Raw genomic sequence first — 27,384 nt, 5'->3', positions numbered from 1 at the left:
CATATACGGACACACAACGCCATCTATTGAGCAATTCATAAAACTAGACGTGGCTACCTACTACAACGGGGACGAACGGGTGCCGCTATAAGGAGCTTTGCCCCTAAAACATCATATGTCAAGTTACAAATTTGAACTTTCGTAACTTTGAATAGAATAGAGATAAAAACATGAAACAATGCTTATTGCACTCCTTGAGCATTCAGGAATATGCTCATATAACTTTTAGCTTGCTTACTGTAAAATATTTTCTTGGATCATGTCGAGAAAAGCTAATTGCATATTTGTAACAAGCACATTAAAGGGGCCCGAACTACACTTATAAGGCTTGGTATGCTATCCACGGTATGTGGATAGCATACGCGGTTGTGAACATCTCAGCCAAATTTTGCAGTCGTATGCAGCGCATGGGGCTCGCAAGCAGAGCACGAAGTCACCTTTTTTCTCAAATGCTCCATTTTCAACAGAAGCCTTCTCATCACTCTTTTTCAGGCTGCTACATTTCGTCATATAGCATATTTCTATACTTGGGTGCTAGTGGCCAATAACTGACATCAGTCAGAAGGGTGTTTGGATCTGTGCACTTCTTCCTACTGTTACTGTGTGTATTTATTGATGCAGTTTAAGAAACAGGCTGAAATAATCAAAAATCTGCTTTCATATTTTAATAAGAATTATGTGCTTCTGAAGAAGTTGACTATTGTCTGCTTACGTGCGGCCGCCCGCGTATGAACTTTGGCCAGAATGCTTGTTCGTGCCGTAACCGTCGGGTCTCACTAATTTCAGTTAGTTTTGAACACGCAACTAGCCTCGAACCAGGCAAAACCTGAGGTCAGACCATACACATGCTTGCCAGCACACACTCACACCTGGACACTTCTGGCTAGACGCCTTGGCAGCCTTCGCTTCGTATTGAGCTATTGACAGCGCTTCAAAATGCGCAAGTTGGATGTGGCTACTATTCGTCGGTCAAGCCAATCTACACCACATAGCACTGCCAGACAGGAGCATAGGAGTGCGAACGTGCACTCAGTTTTCTTTTTCTATAGGGAAGCCAGCTGCTGCCAAGACGGCGCGAGAATAGACTTGTGTCACCGCCTATTGGCAACTAGGAAAAGCAAAGTAGCAGTTTCGGCAGAGTTGCCGCTTGGACAGGTGGTTAGGTTGAAGAAGCCTACGCCTGAAAGTGATCAGACACATCTATTATGGTGGCGACTCCCGTCTGCAGAAAATCGTCAAAGCTGGACGACAAAATGAGAATGAGGACGATGAGGACATTGCACGCGGCACGTGTACAGAGATGGAGCAAAACAACTATAGCAACACGAATCTCGTGCCCCTGTGTGCGTATCGCACTTCTGTGCAATCACGTGACCAACAGTGTTTCTAAAGCCTCGCATAAAGTTACGCCCCTCTCATTGCTCTTCGAAATGGAAACTTGGACTGGTCGCTGTAAACAAGGCTCCAAATAATTACCTGTTGTGTGCTGAAACAACAGTTTCCTTGCCATGACTAATGGATCATTAGCTACTTATTACAACAGAAAAGATGTGATCTGAAATTTTTTGTGTTAGTACTTATTTAAGTGAGGTCTGCTGTAACCATAGGAACAGATGTACAGTGTTTGTCGATATGTTGTCAGTGAATCTTTGAACTTGTCAGGGCAGAGTAATTAGGAGGCAGTAAAGAAAAGCTTTGCCACATACGTGGCAGAGAGCAATCGAGGCAGTGATTGATTGACCATTGCAGTTGCTGGAGATGTTTGGCTGCGGAACAGCCTGCGTCATCTGCCCAATAGAGCGGCTGTACCACAGAGGCGAGAACCTGCACATTCCCACCATGGAGCAGAGCAGTCCGCTGGCCAACCGGGTGCTGAAGGCCATCACAGACATTCAGGTGGGTTGTACTCACGGGAGGAGATGTGTGGGAGAGGAGGCAGGATGTTGGTAACATTGTGATGCAGCATGATGATGATGATGCAGGCTATCCAGTCATTTGTAGCTCTGGTTCATGCCCGGTGACTTGCGATGACATACTTTGTGAGAAGGTTAGGTTTTGCACCATAAAGCTAGGATAAATACATGGCATTTATAATGCAAGCTTTCTACCTATGTGGCTGCTACCTATGTGGAGTGCATCCTAAACAAGCTGGTGCAGATTCAAACATGGCGGCACTTGTACCTCGCAGAAAACACTTGTACTTAAATATTTAGATTGAAATGTGCACAAGAACAGTTGTGCAGAAATAACAGAAATGTGCAGAAACCATGCTGTGTGTTACCCCCGTATTCAGAAGTGTATCTTAACTTGAAGCCCACGCTTGGCTTGATCTACACGATGCCTATCGTGAATGTGCCGTAGGAAACGCAATGAGTGTCTTGGGCACGTTCAGGCCAGGTGTCATTTATATCAAGTCAAGCATGGGCTTCAAGTTAAGATGCATTTCTGAATACGGGGGTTATTGTGTCCAAGAAACTTGTTTTTCATTTCAAAGGCTGCAGCCATTGTGGCTTTCCAGAATTTCATGAAGCTGTCCATGTCAAATTGAACAGTGCAAGAACAACCGAGCATACAGATAGGAGAACAGTACAAGAATCTGGCTCCATTGTCTTCCATGTCTCTGTGTCTTACTGTTTTCACACTGGTGAAATTTAGATGTAATTAGTATGCACAATCTTGTGCAGTGACGGCATTGACTGCATTTAGTGAACTGTAGTCTCCAGATGAGACAGTGTTAAAGGGGCACTAAAGGCAAATATTAAGTCAAGCTAAAGTAGTAGATTAGTGCTCGAGAATCTCTAAGGTGTCAATATTATCGTGAGCAGAGCCTTAGTAATCGACAAATTGAGTTAAATGCAAAACACAATGAGAGACTCCCCCGGGACAAAGGCACTCCTCATCTAAATTCTGTCACTAGTACTCAACCACTCATTATAAAAACATCATTGTATGGCATTACAAGATGAAATAAAATTATACTTCTCCAGTTCTATTTCATTTTTAGAAAAAATAACTCATTATTACCCTAGACAATGACGCCGGCAATTGAAACATTTCGTTTTCGCTCGACTCTGTGCCACCGGCGCTTTCTCATTTCACTAGTTTCGTTATCGCGTAGTGCTGCACTGGTTTTGCTGGCTTGTAAACCTTGCACAAACTGCAAGTAGCAGAGAATTGGACTTCCATGTGATGCCGCGGGATGCCCGAATAGTCCACGCCACTTGACCAAAGGCAGCTGCAGTGAGAAATCCACCACTGTGTCGTGGCTCAGTTTCTCCATGGCCATGCGTTTGCGTTTTGTGCAATAAACCGTACCTCCATCTGTTGGGCATCGTTTTACTCGCCGACAGCAGCCCCAGGCAGTGATGGCATAAGCAACCTCACCACTCCCCAGTTGGGTGGTGGGAATATTGAATTGCAATAATGGTATTCGGACTCTTCAGACACAATTTTCTTGTAAACTAAGTCTTTTCTTGGCACGGAACAAGCGTTGCACGGTTTTTTGGAATGGTATTCAAATAGTCCACGCCGACTTAGTATTTGCCTTTAGTGTCCCTTTAAATTTAGCTGGCAAATAATGATGCCCCTTGTGTGTGCAAGCCATTCACGTAAATGAAGAAGCAGGGAAATTCTTTTCACTGCCCGAACTGCATGAATCTGTGTAGAATGCCTTACCCCGAAAATACCAAATTGTGAAATTGACAAGCAGCGTTGGCACATTTCCCCATTGTAACTATGTATGGAACCACCAAAGCCCTCTTCTTACCTGGAATTTGATAGCTTTGGAACAATTTAAAGATGTTTCTCTTAGGGCGCATTCGCACTGGCAATTGACAAAGATCGCGCGACCGACCGCACCTAGCGACCAAAGAACAACTTGTGGAGATCAATGTTCACACCAGCAAGTGCGACCTCCATTTCTACACTGGAATGTCTTGCATTTGGTGCTGTTATGTCTGTTTGCACCACTACCACCGCATAACTATAAACATCAGCGTATTCCTATGTCCTATCCTCCTTTCTGGGGGATTTGGCATAACTTACTCTGCTGTTTCTGGACTTTAAGCCCAAATTTTTAATTCACTGCAATTCCCCGCCCTTCTCCGGTGACAGTGTTGGACGTGAGGGCAGACATTGGTTATAATGAAGTAATGGAATATAACGTAGCTTCCCCTTCTGTTTGGCTATAGCGAGGTTTTACTGTATACTAATATGTGCCAGCTCAAACTGAATTTATGCTAATGCACAGTACTTAATTTTTCTGCAATATGCTCTACTAAGACTCTGTATTCTCTGTTGTCCTTGTTTTTCAGTATGGAGTCGTGCCACACAGCTGGGCCGTAGAAGTTGAGTGATCTAGGACATCGAATTCAACAGTGCGAACCATGGTTACATACTTTCTGGGATAAACAAATGTAGATATGTTTGCCACTTGAGCTCTGGCTATAAGCTCTGGACATGCTGGCTATAAGGGAACAGACTGGAGACAGTGGATGGCTTGTGAAAAAACATCCTTTTCACATTTCTGTTTTCTTTTTATATATATATAGATATATGTGTGTAATATGATTCCTTGTTTTTGTTTTTCCTGTGGTTATGGTCACTGCTGTGCCACAGCTTCAGTCCTCATCTGACAACAAAAAAAATGCATTTCTTAAATTCGTTATAGTGTGGAAATAAAACCAAGTGAGAGGTTGTGTCTTGCACAGGCAAATTGTGACTTTCATTGAATGTGTTGTCCAGTGCTTATTGGAACACTGCAGTGATGTTACGAATGACTTGCGCATAAATGTTTTTTTTTTTTTTCGGTTTTCATAGGTGTCGGCGCCTTATGTCACAGATGTGTAGTGATCCCGAGTTTCATCTTGTGAAATTTATCACATGTGCAGTGTATTGTGCTTTCTGATCCTTGGAGAATTGCATTTAGTAGTTCTTCTGTCGTGTTATACAGTGGCTTGTATGCCTAGTGTGAGGCTTTAAAGGGGTCCTGAACCACCCCTCGTGCTTGATGAAAAAACAGCCCGCGGATTGCATACGCTGCTGTGAACATATCAGCCAAGTTTTGCAATCATGCGCAGCACCTGCAGGTCGGAAGCAGAGCGTGAAGTCGCCTTTCTCTCAAACGCTCCCATTTCAGCACACGCCTACTCCTCGCTCTCTTCTGGACGCTTCATTTTGTCATATAGCGGATTCTCGTACATGGCTGCTATTGGCCAATAGCTGACGTCAATCAGAAAGGGTGTTTGGAACAGTGAGCTTCTTCCTACTGTTACTGCGTATATTTATTGCCGAAGTACAATAAACAGGTTGAAGTAAGTGAAATGTGGTTTCAAATTTCGATAATTACGTACTTCCGCAAGAAGCCGACTATCGTCTGCTCATGCTGGGCTGCGGCAGCCCGCATAGGAAATAACTTTTGGCCACCCTGCACATTGGTGTCACAGCCATTGGGTCTCGCCAATTTCGACTAGTTTTGAACGCTCAACTAACTTATATCCGCGCGAAACTTACGGTCAGACCATACTCGCGCTTGCCAGTGTGCGCTCGCTCGTCGCCGCTCCGGGTTGGCAGACTAACTGATAGCGCTTCAAAAATGCGCAAGTTGGATGTGGTTGCTATCTGTCAGTCAAGCACCATGTAGCATGGTCAGACTGCTGCATATGAGGACGAGCATGCACTCAAGCCTTGCCATGCACAAAGCAAATGCTGCGCATACGCACTACGGTTGCATGTAGCTGCGATCTGCTACGTAACGTTGATACCGTGGCCGTCGTGGGGTGCTGCGACGACTCCACTTGCTAAGCGCACTGCAGTTTGCTTACGGCTTACGGTTGGTGCGCCGTAGGCAACAAAATCATTAATAGCGGCGTCTACGTTAACATCCAGAATCAAACTTTGACTGCGCGTCACAGTGACGTTCAGTAGACGGAGTGTTGTGGGCACACCCCGCTCCTCCGTAGCATTCGCAGTGCAAGGCATTGAAGGAGCGGAAGCACCGCGAAAACCCTATTTGATTGCCAATAACTCCGCTTCTGCCGAACGCATTGAAGTACTTTTTGCAGTATTTCTTAAATAGCCTATTTTAACTTCAAATGCATTTCTCCACTTCGATAAAAAGTGGTTCAGGGCCCCTTTAATGGCAAGTGAACAATCTCGTCTTAGTGCTTTTTTAGGAAATTCCGAAGTTGTGCATTTTTTATGCATGCATGCTGTCATGCTTTCACATGCTGCTGGTTTGTGGCAGTCAACTAAGTGCCACGATTCATATTTTGTATGTTTGCTTATCACTGTGCATTAAGATGAAGTCTTGGTTAAGTGCAAGTACTTTATTAAAGCCACTCGGTCGTTCTCAATGTTGAACCACCTAATGGTGTTGATGGTTAAATTTTGGCTGGAAGCAACCAAGTATGTAGAAGCAAAGCAATAAGCTATAAATTGTGCAGTTGCTGTATGCTTAGGGTTGAATTTGTGTATTTTATGTATGTGTTGATAAGGTGCATTCCTCGGCAATTTGTGTTATTCGAGACGGTATACTGCGCTTTGGGTTATCCTTTCTTGCGCTTGTGTTGATTTCTACAGAAACACGGCCCTGGTTTATCACCATGCTGATAATGTGTTTCCATGAGCGAGTGAGGCCAAGCACCTTATAGCATTTCTCAATTCTTGCCCAGAACGCATGATAATGTCACTGGTAGCAGTGCCTGTGATAACGCTTCTGCTCCTAAAGATAAGGTGTGGTCTAGTCAGAAAAACAAAAGGGTTGTAGTGACTTCGACACCTTTGTGCAAATACATGCACTTCCCTTCTCTTCTTTATGTCCTCTGTTGAGATTATCTACATCTGCATGCTTTTTGTAAGTGTGCTATATAAAGCATGAACACTTAAGGTATGAGGAAACTTAAAGTTCCCATTTGTCTGGTTTTTCTTTTTCGTCCTTTTTTTTTAAAGGGGTAATATAACGTTCGTCAACTGCTGCTTTAGCTGCAGATAGAAGTGCGATCCTCTTAAGGCCAACCTCTATGAAGTGAAAAAGCAACGAATTTTCAGCATCTGTTGCCCAGTGTCTAAGAACTGGCTGTTTGCCGTCAATCTACTCTCTCCAGATATTCGCCACTCAGCTAAGGCCGCCACCGGAAGTGGCCGCGTGTGTGGTGGAGAGTGCAAGCCAACGAGATCGTCGCAGAGCCGTTGCTTTCCGTCAGTCGCCCAAGTCTCGTTCGTCTGGTCACAATGACTCCTCGCGGGCTGCGACGGTGGCACGGTTGGCAGCGTTCGCCCACTCTTGCTTCCATAGAGTGTGGGGTGTCAAATGGCGCATTGAGCAAAAAACCCGGCGTTTGTCATCTCGACAAGCGAAAAACGGCACCTGAATTCCCATTGGCTACGATGCCACGTCACGAGCGTGCCTCGACAGAGCAGAGCGGGCGAAAAAAGACACGTGCTGACGTAGCAGTGCGCCAGGTGTTGCGTGAGGGAAGAGGGCATCGCCGCGACGCCACATCACTCTCGCTCTCAGAAGCCTGTGTTATCCACGCATTCCTTGTCCGCGCAAGCTCTCGCTTGCGTTCTAACTGCCTTGGTAAGGCCCAATCAAGACGCGCCAAGCCAACGCCTGATAGATAGCAGACCTGTGCACTCTGCTTTATGACGTCGTGCTGTTTTTTTTCCCCTAAAGCAGGAAGGTATCTTATACAAATCTCTTTGCACAAGCTGCAAGCTGGCCTCACATGCAGAGTGAGGTGGAATTGCCACGCCAAGTGGTAATGAAAAAGAGACCTCTATGATTCCGGCAGTTAAGGTGACGTGGTGTCATGTCACGTTATTTTGTTCATACTCATGTAATCTGTTCAACCATTAAAATTATTAGTGAGAGCTAATCATGCTTTACACACCCTCTTGCTACGAAAGACTGGGATCCTTCAGCATGTTACCATCGCGAAGAAAGCGACGTGGCACCATTTCCCACCACCATTGCTGCTGCCACAGTGTGCACCACCTCCGAAAAAGAGAGGCTCATTCTGGCCTTGTCAGTGCGCCGCAATTGAGTGTCCTCTTGTGTCTGGCTGCTTGTGCAGTCAACTTGTTGCGTGTGGTCAACAACTAGAGCTTGTGAGCAAGAACTGCACTTCCTGGATTTAGTAGCTGTGTGCTTTGTGTTGAAGGCTGCACATCATGGAGTAAGACACAAGATTGTCAACTCTGCTGTCTCGCGGTGCACTTGGTAAACTACCCAGACTATGGGACAGAATGCACCTAGCTTGCTATCTTCCTTAATTCATCTACCCTGATTCATTGGACTTTTGTGATGCACTTGTCTTCCTCCCTTACCCTCTATAATAGCCGTTAGCACTACATTTGTGCCTCACCATGTGGCCGTTTCATAAATTCAAGGATAAAGGTTGCCTAGAACATTGCACCAGCAAGGTAGCGCTCTTGTCATCGTGTGTGGTGCAGCACATGCACTGGCATGCTCTCACCAGGAACCTGATTTGAGCCCGTCAATAGCATCAGCACATTGTCTAGGGAGTTGACACTCTTGAGCATTTTACTCCAAGTTGCATGCATGACATTGAAGTCTTTGTTCCCACATTTGCTTTCCATCTTGCTTTAGCTTTCATAACTTGTTCCACATTCCCAGATGTAAAAGGCAGCAAGGAAATTTTGTGTTTCGGCATCTGAAATTTCCATGCATTTTGGCGCCAATTGGCGTTTCTGTAAGACCAGGAAATTCTCATGAAGGTAGTGATTTCTTCTGCAAACTGGATGTTTTAACAGAGGCAGTTGCATCGTCACATTGAGAGAATTTTGACTGCGAGACAGAGTCATTGGGCATTCTTGTGTAATGACGAAAATTTTGCTGCCATTTCCAACTGGGCTGCTTGTATGTTTTGTTCGCCTTCCCTTTGTAAAGCATCTTGGTGAGAAGTTACTGAGTGAAAGCTGCCATGTCTGGTGACATTCATCCCAAGTTATTTTTAATTGCGAGCTGATGAAACCACACGATATGGCAGCTGAGAAATCTGTACCTGAACCTGTAAGCTTGACTGCATGACTAGATTAACATACGGCTGTGTGAATGTACCACTTCTTGTGTACAAGCTATTCAACCTTGTTGCTGCTTTCTGGCCAAATAAATGCATAGCTGAAAAGAACATGATGCTCTTTGCTGCAGTCTGATCCTTAATTAATAGTCATGTGAAAATCCAGTGGTCAGTTTTTAAAGCATCCTCCGTGCTTTGGAAGAAAATGCTTGATCATTTAGTTGATTTGGCGAAAAGGATGAATGTGCGAAATGCAAAATTTGGTGGAGAGTCGACTGACCATCCAGCCATGCATTCTCACCTGCAGACACCAGTGGATCCAGTGAAAACAGCCCCCCCCCCCCCCTCCTTACCCCCGAGACATGCTAATGCTTCAGCGTTGACAATACTGCACATGTAATTTTTATTTGTGACCTCCTTTTTGTGTATCCAAAATTTTCACCAAGAAACCTGGTGTTCATCGGTACTACTCAAGCAGACAAAAAAAAAAAAAAATTCTCAGCCAGTATGATTCAAACCACTGTCCTTCCTGACTGCTTGCCTTTCTGCATGGAAAATTTCCGGAAATTTTGACAGTGGGAAAAAATAATGCAAAAGAAGTCTTTTCCGGAAAATTTAAAAGCATCTTCTAACCGTGAGAGCTATGTTTGAAGGAGAGAGGCTTGAAGGCTGCATTGAGGCTTGCTGTACTTCAGTTTCTTGGAGCAGTTTGTGCAGATGCAGTGCATGTTACTATGTCGGCAGTTTCATGTTGTGGGTTTGCTATGGGTGACCAAAATTGAATGTCTGTACAAGCTTAGTTGTATTGAATGACAGCATTATGCTTGCAGCTGCACATTGTAAGATGTTGAAAGTGTCCACATGAGATCCGAGTCTGTAGTAAATAATTTTCCTGCATAATCATGTGTAAATATTCACTCTAGCAGTTTATCAGTTCAAAGTTGAGCAGCCAGAGAGTCTGCCATTGAAAAGAGTGATCAATGTTAGTAGTACACTTCTCTCAAGTACAAGCAGCAGCTACTAGAAAGATGATTTCTCACTTCTCTAGCCTGCTTTCGCACTTTCACGGTGAAAACTAAAATGAAACTATACCATAGGATGGTGCACCTGGGCTTTGATGCCAAGGCATGGAAGTACAGCTTAGCTAATGAACACTTCGCAGGGTCTCCAATATATCAACTCCTATGCAGCTTTGAAGACAATTAAAAAGGCTATTTCTGTTCTGCATGCTGCTCCAAACATGGAGAGATGAGGCTAGGCATGTGATGTTCATGAAGACTGGAAACGCTGGCTTTGTATATCGGTGAATGCCATCATTACCGAACCCGTCTTCCTTAATTGTTTACCAAAATGAAAATAGGGGAGTTTTTTGCTGTGCGGTGCTGATGGCTAATCATTTTCAGTTAAATAATAAATTAAAGATAAAGGTGTGCAATATTGTAGCATAAATGAACAATCGTGAAGTTTTTTTCAGAAATTAATCTTGAAACACTGACCCGAGGAAAAGTATTTCACGAAAAAGTCAAAACAGTCCAACAGAACACTATAACACAGTGTTGTGCTGTCACTACTCGTAAATTATGACTTTTTTTTTTTTCAAAGAAGATGAAATGTACGGCTTTTGGTGGCAATGGATTCAACATATTGTAGAATGAAAAATATAGATATGGGCCAAGCACGCGCGAGTTCTTCGTTCAAAGCGCTGCCTGTGTGTACAGTGCACTTCCGTCAATTCGATTTTGGTTAATTCGATTTCTCGCTTAATTTGATTCCGACCGAATGTCCCGGCCAGCGCCTATACATTTCTATGGACCCGAACCTCTGTTATTTCGATCTCAGAATTGGCCTTCGCTGAATAATTTGAACTAGTCGTCTTCGCCGCAATACACCCGTGTTATGCGGTGAAGCATACCAAGAATGAAATGGGACATAGTACGCATACCTTTATTATACAGGCGCGCACGCGCAGTCTCCGGTCACAGTACGAGTAGACACCTGATAAGCATACTGGCAGCCATTCAGAGCTGCTTCTGACGCTGCTGTGGTGATTTGAGCCCTCGTGTCGTCCGCCATGCTTCTCTCGTATATGAGAAGCGCATGCTCCGTTTATTGACAAGTGGAGAAAAACCATCAGTGTTTGGGAGAGCTAGCGAAAAAGAGGGCGATGAAAGCCGAGAGGACGTTTAAAGCCAACAAAAGAGCAGAGGTCTATTTAGAACTCTGAAGGCCTGCCAGTAAACTTATTAGGCATCTCGGTCGTACTGCGATCAGATACGGTGCATGCACGCTTGTAAATTAAGGAACGCGTGCCAGTGGCACCTTTTTCCGCTTGGTATGCGCCACCGCATAACACAGTTGTATTGAGGCGGAACCAACTTTTAAAGGCAAATACTGCCAAGTGAATCAACAGCTTGTTTCGGTGTTTTTTTCTGCCATTTGTTTAATTCGACCAGTTTCGTCAGTCCCGTCAGGATCGAATTAACGGAAGTCAGCTGTAGTAGATTTCCCTAGGTACTAGAGTAACTGGTATACATACTTGTCATGGTCACATGAACATGCTGGAGAGTATACATGATATTGGAAATGGAAGGTGCCTGGTGTCTACGGCTCAAATAATACAGTATAAAGGGATGTTGATGCTTCGTAGAAGCTGAACCATTTGGCACTCAGCATAGGCCTTCCTGCCATTTTCTATCCATAGGAGGTTAGTGCAATGCTATATCAGTGCATGTCACGCTTGCTGCTTAGAGGAACTTAGCATCAAAAATATGCAAACTAGATGAAGCCATGTTTGATCCGACATTTGTATCTTTTGTCACGAGTCCTTGCATCTCTGCTGTCAGAATAAAATGCAACTGTCAGAATAGATGCAAAAATGCTTGTTTGCCAATCTCCCAGGTGATCAGAGTTGTTCTGGAACCCTCCACTACATAGCCCTCATGTTAGTTTGGGACGTTAATCCCCCAACAATCAGCCACTGCCCATGCAGGCACTACTCGAACACCATCCCCATCTCTGGTCAGTCCATGAGGCAGTGAAGGCACTTCTGTGCTTCTTGAGGGCGACTGGCCGATGTAAACGCCTTTGACTGCGCAACACCGTCTGCACGTGCACAAATTCGCAGAGCTTTTTTCTTCCCCCCTCACTTTCTTTCTCTCTCATCCTTTTATTCCCATTTTTGCCTTCCCCCAGCATAGGGTAGCCACTCAGACGCTTTTCTGGTTGGCATCCCTGCATACAGTGTTTCTTTTCTCCTCCTCCTCATAACCTCCAACAACCAATCACTCCTATTCTGTGCGAGTTAGGGGTGCAATAGCACAATGACAAGCAAGATCTTGAGAGGCTCAAGAGTGTCGGTGGTGAACAGAATCTTATAGAAACATCCACCGAACATCGAAACCACAAATGCAATTGTGTGAAACGAGTGGAGGAGTGTTTGAACCTGGGTGATGCTTTGGCACCTGAGCCAGTCAGTCGTCGGCAAAAAGCAGTTTGAAACAATGCTCATTTAATTTAATTGTTTCATATGCTAATTCTGTGTGCAGAAAAATTATTTTTGTCTCCATTTCTTCTGTGTTTAGGGTCAATTGATGTAGACAGCACCAAAACAGACCAAAAATTTTGAATCATTTCGGAAGTTGGTTACACAAATGAGGACTCGATGCCTGAATTCCAAAAACCAACTCAACTATAGGAACAAGATAGTCTATTTTAAGCACAACTTAAGTACACCGAGACACTGGAGCCATTTGGTTTATACAAATTATTACTGTCAAAAACAATGAAAGAATCGAATCGACTACATGATGACATACTATAGCCGCTGGCAAGCACCGCAACTTCTGTCTGCCAGTGCTTTTTTTTTTCCAAACACATTCAGTGCATAAACTGCAATTTTGCAGGAACGGTCTAATTAGCAATGTTACAATATGTATACAACATGTGTTTTAACATCAAATTTTTCACTTGTTTTTATTACGATTATGAAGTCTTGCTTGACGTGTGAAATTGCAGATACAAACCACGAAATCATACACATGGCAAGATTGATGCCATTGTGGCCGCAAACTTGTGGGTACTGAGATGGGTGGATAACACGCTCAGACTATATTTACTGAGCCTTGATGCCAGGCAAGTTCCCCAAGCTCTCCAAAACTGTCCTTGGTCTCATCTTTGCAAGTAATCTCAAGAACACAGTATGCAGAGACCACTTAACACACTAGTTGTGTTCGTGATTCACCAAGACAGAAGAAAAATGCACAAGTGAATAAGTATCTTAAAAGTGAACTTGGCATAAAATACAAATTGCACTTGAGTACCTTCTGTGATACACAGATAATCAAGAATTCAATCGTTTGGAAAGTATAGATGGTAGCACAAGACGGTTTTCACATAAATGCACAGAAAGACATGGAATTTTTGAATGAGCACTTACGCACTTAATAACAAACATCTTATTGGACGAATAGTTACATTTTCCACCAGGCGGTGCCATCAGTTTTTTCAGTATATAGTTGAGTAGTTTGTACGGTGGTGCACAGTGTTGCCGCAAGACCAGTGACAAATGTAGCTACAAAACCGTAAAATTTTTAGCTAATAAAAACAATCGCATAATTTTCTGGGCAACTTCATAAAAATGGTGTTGTGCTACTGTCTACACTATTCCTTATTAAAATTTTACCTTTTCTGTTACTTTTAAATCACTTCGCTACCATATTTACTCATTCATAAGCATGAAAGATCTGCTAAATCCGCTAGGCATGGAACAGGCTAGGAGATAAATGACACCTTTATACAAGTGCTCCAGGGAACACATTTATTGATGCAAATGTAGAGGGGTTATGTCACAGGGGGGACACAGCAGGTTCACTGTATGCCAGCATAACTGTTGTGGGAAGACAAAAACTCGAAACTTTCATCTTTCCTTTATTTACATACTCTGGACAACACTGGGTCTGCTTATGGTACAACAACAAACAAAATACTTCAGCAAGCTTGGTTTATCTGTATGTACAAGAATTTTTAAAAAGTTTTCATCTAAGAGTATTCTTCGACAAGTGCTGCGTATCCGTTTTGTTCTCTGTGTCTGCCATTGTTTCAAATGGCCAGGTCTGCATATGGTCATCAGAACAGTGCACAGAACTAAAACTGTAGCAGTTCGTGTCCTGATAGGGTTACATACATAAAAACAAAAACAACTGAACATTGTTTTATGGCTTTCTGAGGCAGGACGCTGTGTAGAGCAATGCGGTTACGGCATGTTACGGCATCTTGGCGATGGTCAGCCGGAGGTCATTCTGAAATAACAGCAAGGAGAAGTGTAAAATGCAACTTCAGTCCCTACTCGAAGTACATCGCAGAGTAACACAGGCGAATGGCTACCTACTTAGATAAATGGCCTGTCAAAATCATGCTAAGCTTGTATGGCCTAGTCATGTGATGGCTATTGCCAAACTCCTCCCACCAAAATGTGAAGGTCGAAGCAGGTTGCTGTGAGGCAGTATTGTTTCGTTGTCTTGCTTTACTATTATTTGCACTGAATATACGGAAGGATAAATGCAAGCATATAACATAATGGTCAGTATGAGCTGTTTCTGGCTTCTAGCATGGCATATGTCATCGCAGTCAAGCCAAGTCGACTGAATAAAACCAGCAGTTGCGTATTACTACTTGGCGAATCACCATGAGATGGTCAGTTATTAATGTTGCCTAATTTCACTCAATGCCATGCCCACGGTACATTTATTAGCATAAAATGAAATGCAAGCAGGTTAAAATACTAAAGTGTTTAGAAACGGTCCTTTGCATTTCAACTTTTGGTAAGGTATGCGAGATCACGATTCTGATACCACCGACGAGTAGATTCTTGCGCTATGCCATGTTAAGAAACTGGCTATTGAGCAACTACACCTTGGTTTCTGAAGCAATCATGCATAAGAATTGCTGTGATTCATTTTGTCCTGTCCATTTTCAATGACGGTGTGGCACCTTTCTCACTTAAAAATTGAAACTAATACCATAACCAAACCACTTCCTAAGAAAAACCTAATCACATGTTATCTTGGCCAAGTGTCGTTTCTCAAAGAGAAATGTCACATTGACCTAGACTGATGGGTAATGGTTCGAGAATTAGAAATAGGCTGGGCTTGCAATGAGCGAAGGAGACTTGATAAGCCAGGAAGGATGTAAAATTGAAAAGTGGATGGAGACGAATCCCACAAACTTCCTGTGACATCACAGACTTTGACAGCATCTTGTATGTGCTAGTCAATTGTTTGCCAATAAAGTAAGGATTACATTTGCATTCAAGAAAAAGCAAAGATTAAACTCGCCAACTTTCTGCAAATTTTCATGCACAAGAACTAGTCAAGTTACATGAAAATACCTTGAAAACGAAGACAGGCTGATGTCATTGGTGCCACATTTTGGGTTCGAAGTTAACGAACTGCCATGAATGTTTGGACTTTTTTCTCCCCTAACAACAAAGATTTCTCCTCCAAAGAAATACAGATAAGTCTTGAACAAATAATATGCCACTCTAGGCAGACACTGTTTCTCTCTACAGTTTCCTGTAAACAAAATTATGAACAATGAAAAAGGATACTGATGATTAAGAGAAAAAAGCCCACCAATTCTCTTGCACTCGTGGTTATATTCACATAAAGAACTCTTGCTACCTTCCAACGATGTGGGATGTAAAGTGTTGTTAAACGCCAAGTTAAATGAAATTAATGTTGATGTATGTAACATTTCTCGGAACACTCTATTCCGAACAGTTCCCGATATGTCCTAGACATGCATTATTTCTTTCTGTGTGCCTGTGCCATCGTACCTACATTAATCTGCTACAGTTCATTTACCCTATACCATATGTCCTTGTCATGTTAGCATCTTGCAGTGCAATATTTCGCATCCATTGCCCATCTATGGTAATATACGGCAGTATATTTTCCCTTGGTCTACATGCTTCGAATTACATTTTTTAAATGTTCTTTAGCGTTCGTGCATTAAAATTTGTTTCAATTTGGTGTATATTCATATCATCTTTGATTTTCGTCATGTACCGTTGCCAACTGCAGCCATGGAGTGTAGGCTACGGCTGGCTTGTCAAGTTACTCATGCAGCTTTTTCCCTTGGCCCTCCCCCCCACCAAGTGAGAATGGGAAATAATGTCAATACAAGTCAATCAAGTAGCCAATGGGGAGCACACTCACGTCGGCGCTTGCCATGGCATTTGGATGGCCACCCTGGCAGCAGTGAGCGAGGTGTTCACCAGGCGAGTGTTGTCCACCATGAGGATCTGGTCTCCAGTGCTAATCTCTCCGTTCACTGGGATCATGCCGCCCTCACGCACCTCGGCTACGACGATGCGCCCATCGTGTGCAGAGTTGAGGCCCCCGTCCAGAATCAGGTTCAGTGGACCATCCTGTGGACAACAATACCGGAAGTTATGCCTAGTTGGTGTAACCTTTAACTCAAGAAAACTCCCAGCGTTTGTTGTTGTCGTCTCCCATTGCACTGTGTCCTATGGATGGAGCAGAATCATATGCCTTGTAGTATACCGTTGACTAAAATACTTAAAAGGGGCATCGAAAGTGAACGGCAAAGCAGATTCATATGCATTTGTTTGGTGTTCATTCACTGCTATGTATGACTTATTGTTAAAAAAAAATCTCAGTGTGGGGAAAATTGAATATCGGTAATGTCGCACATTATCTTTTGTTTTGTAGATTTGGGTCCTTATATGCGCGATAAACCCACATAGGTTACTTTATTGAATATAGTTTTATATTCCCAAGTTATATGCAACTGTTCTTTAAAACAGTTGGCCATTAACTAATCCTACCAGCTTGGGTTGTCAGACAGATTTTTGATCTGGGAGCAGGAAGCTGGTGTTGCAGCCTGTCATTCACTTTTATGTAGCTGCTGTTCTACGCAAACCTCCACTCTCAGTAAAAGCAACCTATCTGCTATTAAAAGCACAACATAATTCACTTTTATATAGATCCCTCCAGTGTCTGTTTAGGCATTAAAAAAAGGGGGCTTCGAATTGCGGTTTATTGTAAAGCACGAGCATAGACAATGATGGCATGGACATTTAAAACACTACTGAACATGCAAAAGTGTCTTCTCAGGAAGAATTCCATGCTTTAGAAAAGCTACATGAGGCGTACGTTGGAGCTTTCCCCCAACGTGCCGTCATATAAAAGCTTGTTTCTTTCTTGATCAAGCTGAATTTAAAAAAAGAAAATGAAAGATATATATGTGGTACCTTTTTAAATGTTAGCGTCTTCACAACAGCCCCTTCTGTAACGTCATTCTGGAAAGCAAAAAAAAAAAAAAAATTCAGTTTGACGTGTCAGAGGAATGAATGTTTTAATAAAAACACTGTTCCTAGACATGTGCACCACAAGATGGTGCGATGATAAACAGACAAGCAGCGACCTGAAAATAACAAGTAAAGCTAATTCTGCTTGCAAGAATGCCTCCCCAGAACTGAGATGGAGGAGGATTCAGAACTGACACCACATGCAATGACTGCTTGGAATGAGCAGTCGTATAGTGAACATAATGCAGATTAACCCTTTAATGATGGTACTTATAGATAACCTGTAAAAATTTTTATTTTCTACCTAATTGTGCAAAACACTTCGAGAATGACCATAATTCCACGAAAAGAAAAAATATGTTTTGCGGAATCTTTTGCAGCAATAGAGGGGGAACATGAAACAGAAAGCCGGAAGTGTGATTGACCCCACGCCACTATGGCTTCGTTTGGAATTTGTACAGACGGCTCTCGTCATATGTGGACCATAGGTGTGCACTTCATTTGCTTTATATCACGTGTGTGACACCACTGCAGCCGCCAGCCGGAGAGCTTTCAAAAGAAAGCGAGTCACGTGCCAAATTCTGCTCTGAACAAACAAATGACACTAGCTGACTGTCAGTTAAAGTTGGGTGAAGACATTTAGCCAGAAACTTCATACACAATACCAAAACTCGGCAAAAAAAAAAAAAGTCTGGTATGTTGCCTGTAGACAACACTCATCAATAAAGGATTAAAGACACTGTCTTTGCAGCTTCTGACACAAAGAATACAGTTGTGAAACAGTATGCGACACAACTCATGCAACCAGTTTTTCATGTTTAGCAATGGCAAAGGAAATATAAGGAGGAAATATTAAGGACTTGGCCACCCCCTCTCACCCACCTTTAGAGTAACCTCTGCACTGTGCTCTACATATCTCCTACAAGCATTTGTATCCACATGACCTTGAGATTGGGTGGCACAATGGAAGGTCCTGACATAGTACTATCTTCAAAGCCCTAGTGTCAGTGCAGTGATATCATTCCCCATCAGCAAATGGCACTGCCACTTTATCAAGAATGAGATTTTACAGCTTTTGCTTCTTCTAGAGGATGCCATGGGTTGTGGCAACTAAAGAAGTCCGAAAATTGACGCTGTCTCTAAATGTTCTTAGGAATGTATGCGAGAAGTGGCTGGGATTTAAGGAGGTCAACCAAGAAACCTGTCCCAAGTGTCTGGCTCCTGTATGGCAGAATGCTTTGACTGTGCCCTATAGTGCGCACTATCACGCTGAAGAAGCTTCAAAAGGCCAGACTGAAACCAGATGTAACTCACAACTATATTGGGTGATGGACAAGTTTCCATAGACATTGCTGCTGTTCCTGCCCAAAGAAGAGCTGCATGCTTTATTGTAATTTGCCTTTGTTTTCTCATTGTGCCTTTTCTGGCTGACTGTGTAGTATGCATGTATCAAAAGGAGAGTGACATTCTGGCCTACTTTGCAGCAGTGAGTACATAATAAAAAAAAACTGAGGGTTAAATATGACAGAAGATACCTTATACTTTGCCATCATGACAATCACACATACTGGGCTCATTTGATGTGATAATCCCATTTAATTACACATTGTAATTCACATTGCGAAATTAAACTTTAAAATTTAGTGAACTTGTTTTCCGATTTTCCAGCCAACAGACGCGCAACAGTGAAAATGCCAGCTTACATAAATGCTGGAGCTTTGTAGTAAGATACATTTAACAATTCAGAAACAAATATTGTAGGGTACAGACGAACTAAATTGTTTTATAAGAACTCTTGTAGTGTGTGCATGAGAACAAACTCTTGCAGCACACTTTATGCCCCAAAGAATGTTAAGCCTAACTTCTTTTTGTAGCATAACTGCGAGTCGGCCTAGTCGGAACAGATTCATTTTCTTAAATTTTTGTGCGCAACCAAACAGGGACGAAGAAAAGGAGACACAAGGACGAGCGCTTTCTAACAACTGATTTTTATTATTGAAGAACCACCGGCTTAAATACCCACAGATCTACGCGATCCTGTCAATAGAACGCGTCAAGAGCGCATAAAATAACGCTTGTCATTAAATGCTGCTACGCGGTCAGCATAAAAAGCAGCAATGTTCATAAAACAAGCACAAAAGGCGAAAATGCATTAAAGATATGACAGGAGCGAATTCTCTTTATCTAACAATGAAACAGAAGGATGACTGATGCATTTTTCTTTTAGTTTTTCAATCCAGTGAGCTTCCACAATTTCTCTCGCGGTTTGATTTCTGTGCCTAAACAAAATGGCGGTGCTTCCAAGACAAGGTGAGCACGCATGTTCTTCACAATGCATCGCCAAATGCATACTAGGGCGATGTGATACTGGCGTCATGCTCTAGATTAATGAAAAAACTGAAACAGGATAAAGAATCATGCACAAGTAATCAAAGACAGAAAGATTTAGCTTCTAAGGTGTCAGTGATTCCGTATGTTCATGGCCTTTCACACAGACTTAAAAAGGTGGCTGGGAGTTACGAAGTAAAAGTGGTGCTTTCAGCAAAAAACAAAATAGTGTGTGTTCTAAGGTCAAAAGTAAGTTTGAAAGTAAGGATGATGCTAAGAAAGGATGTAGTATAAAACATCCACGTAAGAACCAATTTGTCGATTGCGCGATGAACGTTGTTTATCAGATTCCTTTGACGTGTGGTCATGTGTACGTAGGGCAGACTTCGAGATGCGTTAACACGAGACTAAGGGAACACTTGTCTAATCTCAAAGGTTGCCCTAGTACGTATTTGGCGATGCATTGTGAAGAACATGCGTGCTAACCTTGTCTTGGAAGCACCGCCATTTTGTTTAGGCATAGAAATCAAACCGCGAGAGAAATTGTGGAAGCTCACTGGATTGAAAAACTAAAAGAAAAATGCATCAGTCATCCTTCTGTTTCATTGTTAGATAAAGAGAATTCGCTCCTGTCATCATATCTTTAATGCATTTTCGCCTTTTGTGCTTGTTTTATGAACATTGCTGCTTTTTATGCTGACCGCGTAGCGGCATTTCATGACAAGCGTTATTTTATGCGCTCTTGACGTGTTCTATTGACAGGATCGCGCAGATCTGTGGGTATTTAAGCCGGTGGTTCTTCAATAATAAAAATCAGTTGTTAGAAAGTGCTCGTCCTTGTGTCTCCTTTTGTTCGTCCCTGTTTGGTTGCGCACAAAAAATTTTTTGTATTTGGAAAAATTTCACTTACCACAAGATTTGCCAGCGCAGGCTGTGTTGGACTGCTGAAATGACAAGAAAGAACAAGCAGCTGTACATTTTGTTTACCACTCAATTAAAATGGACATCTCGCTTCGAAATTAATTATTTCAGTTTGCTTTCTGTACGCCTCTGCCACACATATGAGGGTGTCTTGCACATCAGGATCGCGTATCAGAACTAAACCATGTTGTTCCTTCCACAAAATCACAAGGCAAACATATATGCAAGAACACAAACATATGTTTAACACTGACATACCTACATGCTGCAGTGTTTAATTTATTCACGAAAACTTGGTGCAGCACTCGACGATTTATTTTGAATGAAAAGAGATTTACTGCAGCCTAATGCCTCTTTATTGATAGTTGCTTTAAAACGGTGCATTACTGAAGGCTTAGCATGCCTTACCATGCTTTGTTATATTATTGTGCTCTATGCTTATTGTCTACCCACTCCCCTCTGTAATGCTTCAGCCCTGAAGGTAAATAAATAAATAAATAAATAAATATAAACTGTGCCCATGACTGCAGCTGTCAGAAGATGGCAGTGAAGACGATAGAGAAGTCTAAACGTCATAGCTCACGCATTGGTGGTGAATCTTGTGCTCAGGCTGGGTCTGTTGGGTGCCTTGCAGTTGATACTGACGGTCATCTTGGGAGCATCTGGTGACTGCGTCCGCGCAGGGGATGGCGTCCGTGCAGCACTGGACTTTCCCGCTGAGTCCAGTGTCGTCGTCCTGAAGTGGGGACACGGAGCACCAATTTCAGTTAACTTGATTGATCAATTGATTTGCTTTTACATCCTGGAGCTACACCTGGGAGGTGAGGGATCTTATACTAGTGGCGGGCTATGAATTCATAACCGACAGAGATGTTTTTATGTATAAGAACCTCAGGCGGTCAAAGTCTTTCACTACAATGTCTCTCATAGCCCCAACACTGCTTTGAGATGTTAAATCCCATGAATCAATCGATCAACACAGATTTTTTTATACGCAATAAAGTCTCGGTACGTAGCTCATTTGGTGCTTTTGCATTCCACCCCTCATAAACTTCGACCGCTGCAGTAAAAAATCAAACCTGTGACCAAATTTCCAGCAGCAGAGTGTTACCTCAGTTTGCCAATGCGGCATTTGAGAAAAAAGGTACAGGGGCGTGTGTGTTGCATAAATACATCACACCACAAGTTCACTTCTATCCACACCACTTGCCACGGTGGCTCAGTGGCTATGACGACGTGCTGCTGAGGTTGCGGGTTCCCTTATCGGCAGCGGTGGCCGCATTTTGAAGGGGGCGAAATGCAAAAATGCCCAACCACTTAAATTTGGGCGCACGTTAAAGAACCCCGGGTGATCAAAATTAATCTAAAGCCTTCTGCAACAGTCTCTGCTTAACAAATGGTAGTTGGCACATAATTACTGCATACAAAGGACACAGAATAAACAGTTTTCTTTTACTTTTAAGTTAACAGGTTAACTGTAGTTGTTGAACTAGCAACAATAGTTAAACCTCGATATAAAAGAGTTGGTAAAATCTGCACTTTAATTCGTTATATCGAAATTTTGTTATATTGAAATTTGACTGCTTCCAAATATAAGTACGGTTGCCGACAGATTTTTCTTACACGGAAGGGTCTGTAAACATTTCCAAATTTTACAATATTTCCGAAAAACGCTTCCTCTGCCTCTTGCTTCAACGAGTCTCCGAAACTCAAGATTACGCGACTTCCAGCACTAGGCATGCAGAAAGACATTGTGCATGAAGCCACCAGCCATCTCGGCTGGTGCTTCGCGGGGTGCGTTGTAATTCACAGTAACATGGAACACTAGCCCGTTCTCAAACCTTGCTAAAAACGATGTGCGCCCCCCCCCCCCCCCCTCCCTAAGCGTCGTTACCGCACTTGGACATGTACGGTGAGAGGGTCTTGCGTTTAGTACTATAGTACCACTATTCATGTTTATCAGACGCTGCTCCGCCCTGGCGGTCGCTCTTTCGCACAGCACGCAACATGAGAGGAAAGCAACCGCATGTAATTCAACCATTTGACTATCTGTGCCCGTGACAGCTTACATTTATTGAAACGGTATTCCTTCGCGTCGGCAATCAAATTTCGTTATATTGAAAATGCATATAAGCACACTTTGTTATATTGGGACTCAAAATAAATGGTTTTCTATTGACAAGTAGTTATAAAAAATTAAATACTGATTTCTATCAAAAATTTCATTAGTGAAGTTCGTTATATCGAGGTTTAACTATATGTCACCTTTATGTAAAGCGAAGCCGTGTGTTACAGGAAACGATGTCTCAAACGATATATCTAGCTTCAAATCCATAAGCAAGAGTCATTTGTCATTCTTGGAGATGGTAGCAACTAGCTCTAGCCAATACTTGGTTATTTTTGTTAATTAAGAAATTTATTATATTGCACTGGACAATAAAATTGTACCTAGTAGCTTACATTTTGACAGTTTAACAGGCTTTCAATTTGTGCAGGAGTGAGAGCTCATTCAGACAAAAAGACTGAGAAACCTATGACATAGTATACGGTGGTGCGCCCACTGTCATGGTTTGGTAACAAAAGCAATTAAGGAAGTTGTTGCTCTGAGCTACGATCTTTTATACGTATTACCAGAAATATTTTGCTGTCCTAGAAACATTGACAGGTTTCTTTAACTTAACCTTGTCTTTGTGGTGTATTTAATGAAACAGGCACTTGCCCCTTGTCGGCGTCGATGATCTCAATATTAGCAGGCCGGGCGAATCGGTTGGGCCTGGGGTTACTGCCATCTGGGTAACTGCCAATGGTTACCAGTGGCTTGGCACCGAAGAAGCTCTTGGGAGGCCTTGTCTCGGGACCCCGGCTGTCCGTGATGGGCACATCCTTAGCTGCTCCTGGTCCCGGCACAGGAGGCTTTGGAGCAGGTCCCTTTGCCACATGCGTGGCTCTGGCTATCGGCCGCTCCTTCTTCGACGTCTGCATGTAAATACACCACAGCAGTTAAGTAGTGAGTGTTAAGTGGGAGGGGTGGCACCAAGATTTTTTCGTTAAGGTGGGGGTGGGGGACAGAGCACGATTCTCCTTATTCTTTGGGGGTGCTAGAAGGCACACTGGGCACTCGATGGTGGTAGCTAACAGAAGCTTTAGTGGTAGGAGGAAGGCGAAGGGGTAAGGGGGGCAGGCAGGAAAGAATTGTGGGGGGTCGGCCGTCCCCCTCACCCCCCTGCAGAGCTGCCCCTTTGTGTTGGCCACTGGCTACATCATGCTGAATATGCCGGTCCTCGTCAGGCCACCGAAGCCAAGCAGTGTGGGCGGGAGACCACCTCAGAATTCTGAGCGCTGATGGCTTCCCTTCTTCAGCGGTTGAGTTCAGGTGTTCCGCCTAGAGCGAGGCAATTCATGCTATTGCAAAGAACAGTAGCGTTGCATTGCATTAGATTGGCTATGTGCCACGTATCTATACACGCACTGCAAGAACACGCACAGTAGAGGGGCCTGCCCGAGCTGCAGACTTGTATAGTTTTTTGCTTTCTCTCTTTTTTTCCCTGTTCAAGCGTATTGCTCATAGCCATACGGCATGGCCAGTGCAAATTGAGAGAGGATCGTCATGCTTAAACCAACGAAACCATATAATTAACTTGCAGTAACTTTGATTTGCGACATATGATCAGAATGTTCCAGCTGCACGCATACTCGTAGACCCAGCATTATAGTACAGATTTGCACGTACCTGAAAAATCTTGCACCTTTTGGGGCGTACTTTTGCCACACATGTAGGCATCAGTATTCACATTTAATTTTTTTGCGTGCTCTGAGGCGTAACTATGGCTCAAACTATTTGATATATAACACTGTTCTGTGCAACGTGTATTTTCCTGTCAGGAATGCTATGCGTTCTCACAGCAGCACAAAATTACATGGAACAGACAAACGAAATGCCGAAAAGGAAGCTCTGACGACGGAACAGAGCGGGCAAAACGGATCACTTACTGCTACATTAGCGCGCCAGGTGTTGCGTGAGGGGAGAGGGCATCGTCGCGGCGCCACGTCACCCTCCCTCTCGGAATGCGGCGCGCGGTGCCCGAGCCAGCACCGCAGGCTGCTGCTGCTGCTGCTGCTTGCTGGCTCGGGCAGCACGTATCACTCGCCTGCCGGCCTTGGTGGTCACTGCGGCTTTCTGTCTCTCGCAGGCTGCTGCTTGCTGGCTCGGGCAGCACGTATCGTTATATGGTACATTATTCGCAGCGCAGAATTCGAAGGACCGCTCAGTGGCGTTCCATTGGACATTAATGCTTTCGCATTCACAACTCATAAGAAGCGCTTAGGTCTCCTCGAATATTTCTTTTTTAGAAAGCAGCTCTGAGGCGGCCGTTCCTGCGGCGAGTCTCGGCGCCGAGCGAACGAGCACAGCGAAAGATGAGAGCGAACGCGGAGCGCAGCGGGGGATGGAAAAAGCGGCGAGAGCGAAGAGAGCGCGAGGAGGAGGGTGCAGCGAAACCATGAGGCGGAAAGCGGAGGAGGGTATGGCGAAAGCCTAAGAATAAAATAGTAGTGCCGCGCGTGAGGGGCTTTGCGGCGATGGCTACGACATGGCGCCGGAGTAGCGCGCGTCGTCTGTATGGAAACAAAGCACTGCATGAGCGGAGGTTGTCTGCAGCGGCTGCTGTGAATCGCGCCCACGCGTCACCCACGCGCTTCCTCTCGCGATCTCCCAATTAGCGAGGCCGTCGCGCCACACTTCGCTCCGTTTGCAACGTGCCGCACGAGACAGATTGTTCGCGCCAGCCATATATCGCGAAATGAAAGCACGTATGCAGCTGCGCTCAAATTTCGCATTAGGGAGTATCGTAATCGTCGGTGAATTTATCAAACCGACGTTCCTGCGATTCGTGTTTGCAGAAGTATTAAATTATTTCTACAATAATAGCTACGTGCTTTCGTGGTTTCCCATCCAATAGCTTTGGTCATTAGAAGTAAAGGGCACGTGTTTTTTATTCAAGCCAAGTTAAGTTCTCTAAACTGAAACCACGCTTCCACACGTGATACGCAGTTCTGCTTGTTGCCGGAGTCACGCGTACGCCTTTGATTTCCGAAACATGTCGTCTTTCCACGAGCTGAGAGAGCTGAAACAAAGGATTTTAGCACGCATGCCTGCTCTGAATCTCGCGCGCGTACAACAACAATCATATGCGCCGCCATGCATTGAGGGACGCGAGTGCCACTCGTTAGCGTGGACATTTTTTACTTCGTAACACGCATAAACTAAGCGCGAAAGCCTAATAATACACGAACTGCAGTTTTAAGCAATAACTATGTGGTACTTAATAACAGCCGACTTACGTACAGCAATCTCATATACTACATTTATACATCACGATCAATTCATTTCCATCAACGTATCGCAACACATTCTGGACAGTTGTCAGTATCTTTAAGTTAAAATGGTATTCGTTTTCAAACAAATTTTTCGGCGCCCGAGCCCTGGTCCTCCTGGCAAGCCAGCAAGGCGCCATCTGTGGCGCCATTTCCCGGCAACCGGCAGCGTAGAGTCCCACGATGAGAAATAAAAGAGAAGTGATTTGGCATGAGAAAAGGAAAGGGTGGCGCTATCTTCTGCAGCCGTTGAGGGAGCACGGCTCAACGCCAAGAGAGACAACAGACAAGAGCAACGCCAACTCCACAGCCCTCCCCCACGCCGTGCTCGTTTTCACTCTCCCACGCCTACGCCTTGACAGTGGCGCCGCCACTAGTTGTTGCAATGTGGCAGACGACCACACCTTATTTTTACGCGAGCCGGACTATAATGTTGAGTCGGGAACTTGCAGTTTGATCGCAATTTCTTTATTTCCCCACTGAAATTACGTAATGACAATAAATAAAGATGAAGCAGAGAAGACCGTGGCAGTGAAATGAAATAAAAGGGAAAACGATAAGAGACATTTAAATTGCTTCCCTTCGATGCACTTCTTGCGTTATGTTAAAACACTTTTGGGTTGCCTGAATGCTTGTCTATCAAGCAGCTTTGCTGCGCCCGGACTAAGAAATGTTATCTTCTTATCGGCACTTTTTGCGTCAAAAGGTGTCGCAGACAGCCAGAAATTCCCGTTTACCACCTTTGCGTGGAACAAACTAGCTTAGCAACAGGTTTTATTTTCATTCGTCGTCTGTACACCTAGCCACGCACAAAGCGTACAAAACGTGAAATGCAGCTGCAGCGGCACATAACAAGCGTTAGAGCATTGATCGTTGTTGCCAGCATCCATCTATCGCCACGAACATGTCGAGATCACCATGTATGTAAATTTACTGGTTGCTCACACAGGTGGCTGAGTAGCTGCACGATTAACAGATAACGGTTTTCTGTTGTGATTTAGCAATGGCTCAGCATGTGTTGTGGCGCAAGCTCTCTGTGTTAAAAAGCAAGTCCAGCATTTGCATGAGTTAACGCAAGCACCCAACAGGAATATCCTGTCTTGCTTCCTGCAGTCATGGCTGACTCACAAAATCATAGAACGGTAAAGCGACTACATTTATCACAAGAAACACGTCGCGACGTCAGTGGCGTTGCAGGGGCTCAGTAGAGACCAAAGCGGCGAATTATCTGGCAGTTACACCAAACGGCTGGTTCAAAACCATGGACCTACACAGCTTATCAGTCGGCGCCACATAGCATCTCAGTGCAGTGGCCATGCCCCGTGTAAATTATTACAAGCACGCACGTGCTCCGCACAATATGTGCATCGATTCTGAGTACATTTCTTAGAT

At 43.8% G+C, this 27,384-nt stretch overlaps 2 protein-coding genes across 5 annotated transcripts in view; one reads left to right on the top strand and one right to left on the bottom strand.

Annotated features, from left to right (window-relative positions):
* Nucleotides 1–9,152, top strand: part of LOC119450394 (branched-chain-amino-acid aminotransferase, cytosolic) — a 39,287-nt gene extending 30,135 nt beyond the window's left edge. The window contains exons 10-11 of the mRNA XM_037713833.2: nt 1,750–1,896; nt 4,314–9,152. Coding sequence (XP_037569761.1) covers nt 1,750–1,896; nt 4,314–4,355 — 189 coding nt within the window. The 3' untranslated portion in view covers nt 4,356–9,152. The remainder of the gene's footprint in view (nt 1–1,749; nt 1,897–4,313) is intronic.
* Nucleotides 9,153–13,843: 4,691 nt separating this feature from the next.
* LOC119450393 (harmonin-like) overlaps nt 13,844–27,384 on the bottom strand; it is a 144,363-nt gene continuing 130,822 nt past the window's right edge. For 3 of the 4 annotated variants that reach the window (XM_037713828.2, XM_037713831.2, XM_037713832.2), the window contains 6 exons: nt 23,339–23,595; nt 21,203–21,355; nt 20,609–20,642; nt 17,314–17,361; nt 16,256–16,467; nt 13,844–14,338 (listed from right to left, as the gene is read on the bottom strand). In XM_037713828.2, the coding sequence (XP_037569756.1) occupies nt 14,323–14,338; nt 16,256–16,467; nt 17,314–17,361; nt 20,609–20,642; nt 21,203–21,355; nt 23,339–23,595 (720 nt within the window). In that variant the 3' untranslated portion in view covers nt 13,844–14,322. The remainder of the gene's footprint in view (nt 14,339–16,255; nt 16,468–17,313; nt 17,362–20,608; nt 20,643–21,202; nt 21,356–23,338; nt 23,596–27,384) is intronic. The other variant, XM_037713829.2, reaches the window with a different exon arrangement.

The sequence above is a fragment of the Dermacentor silvarum genome, chromosome 4, assembly GCF_013339745.2.
Source record: "Dermacentor silvarum isolate Dsil-2018 chromosome 4, BIME_Dsil_1.4, whole genome shotgun sequence".
Classification (NCBI taxonomy): Eukaryota; Metazoa; Arthropoda; class Arachnida; order Ixodida; family Ixodidae; genus Dermacentor; species Dermacentor silvarum.
This window is presented reverse-complemented; position numbering and strand designations above follow the sequence as displayed.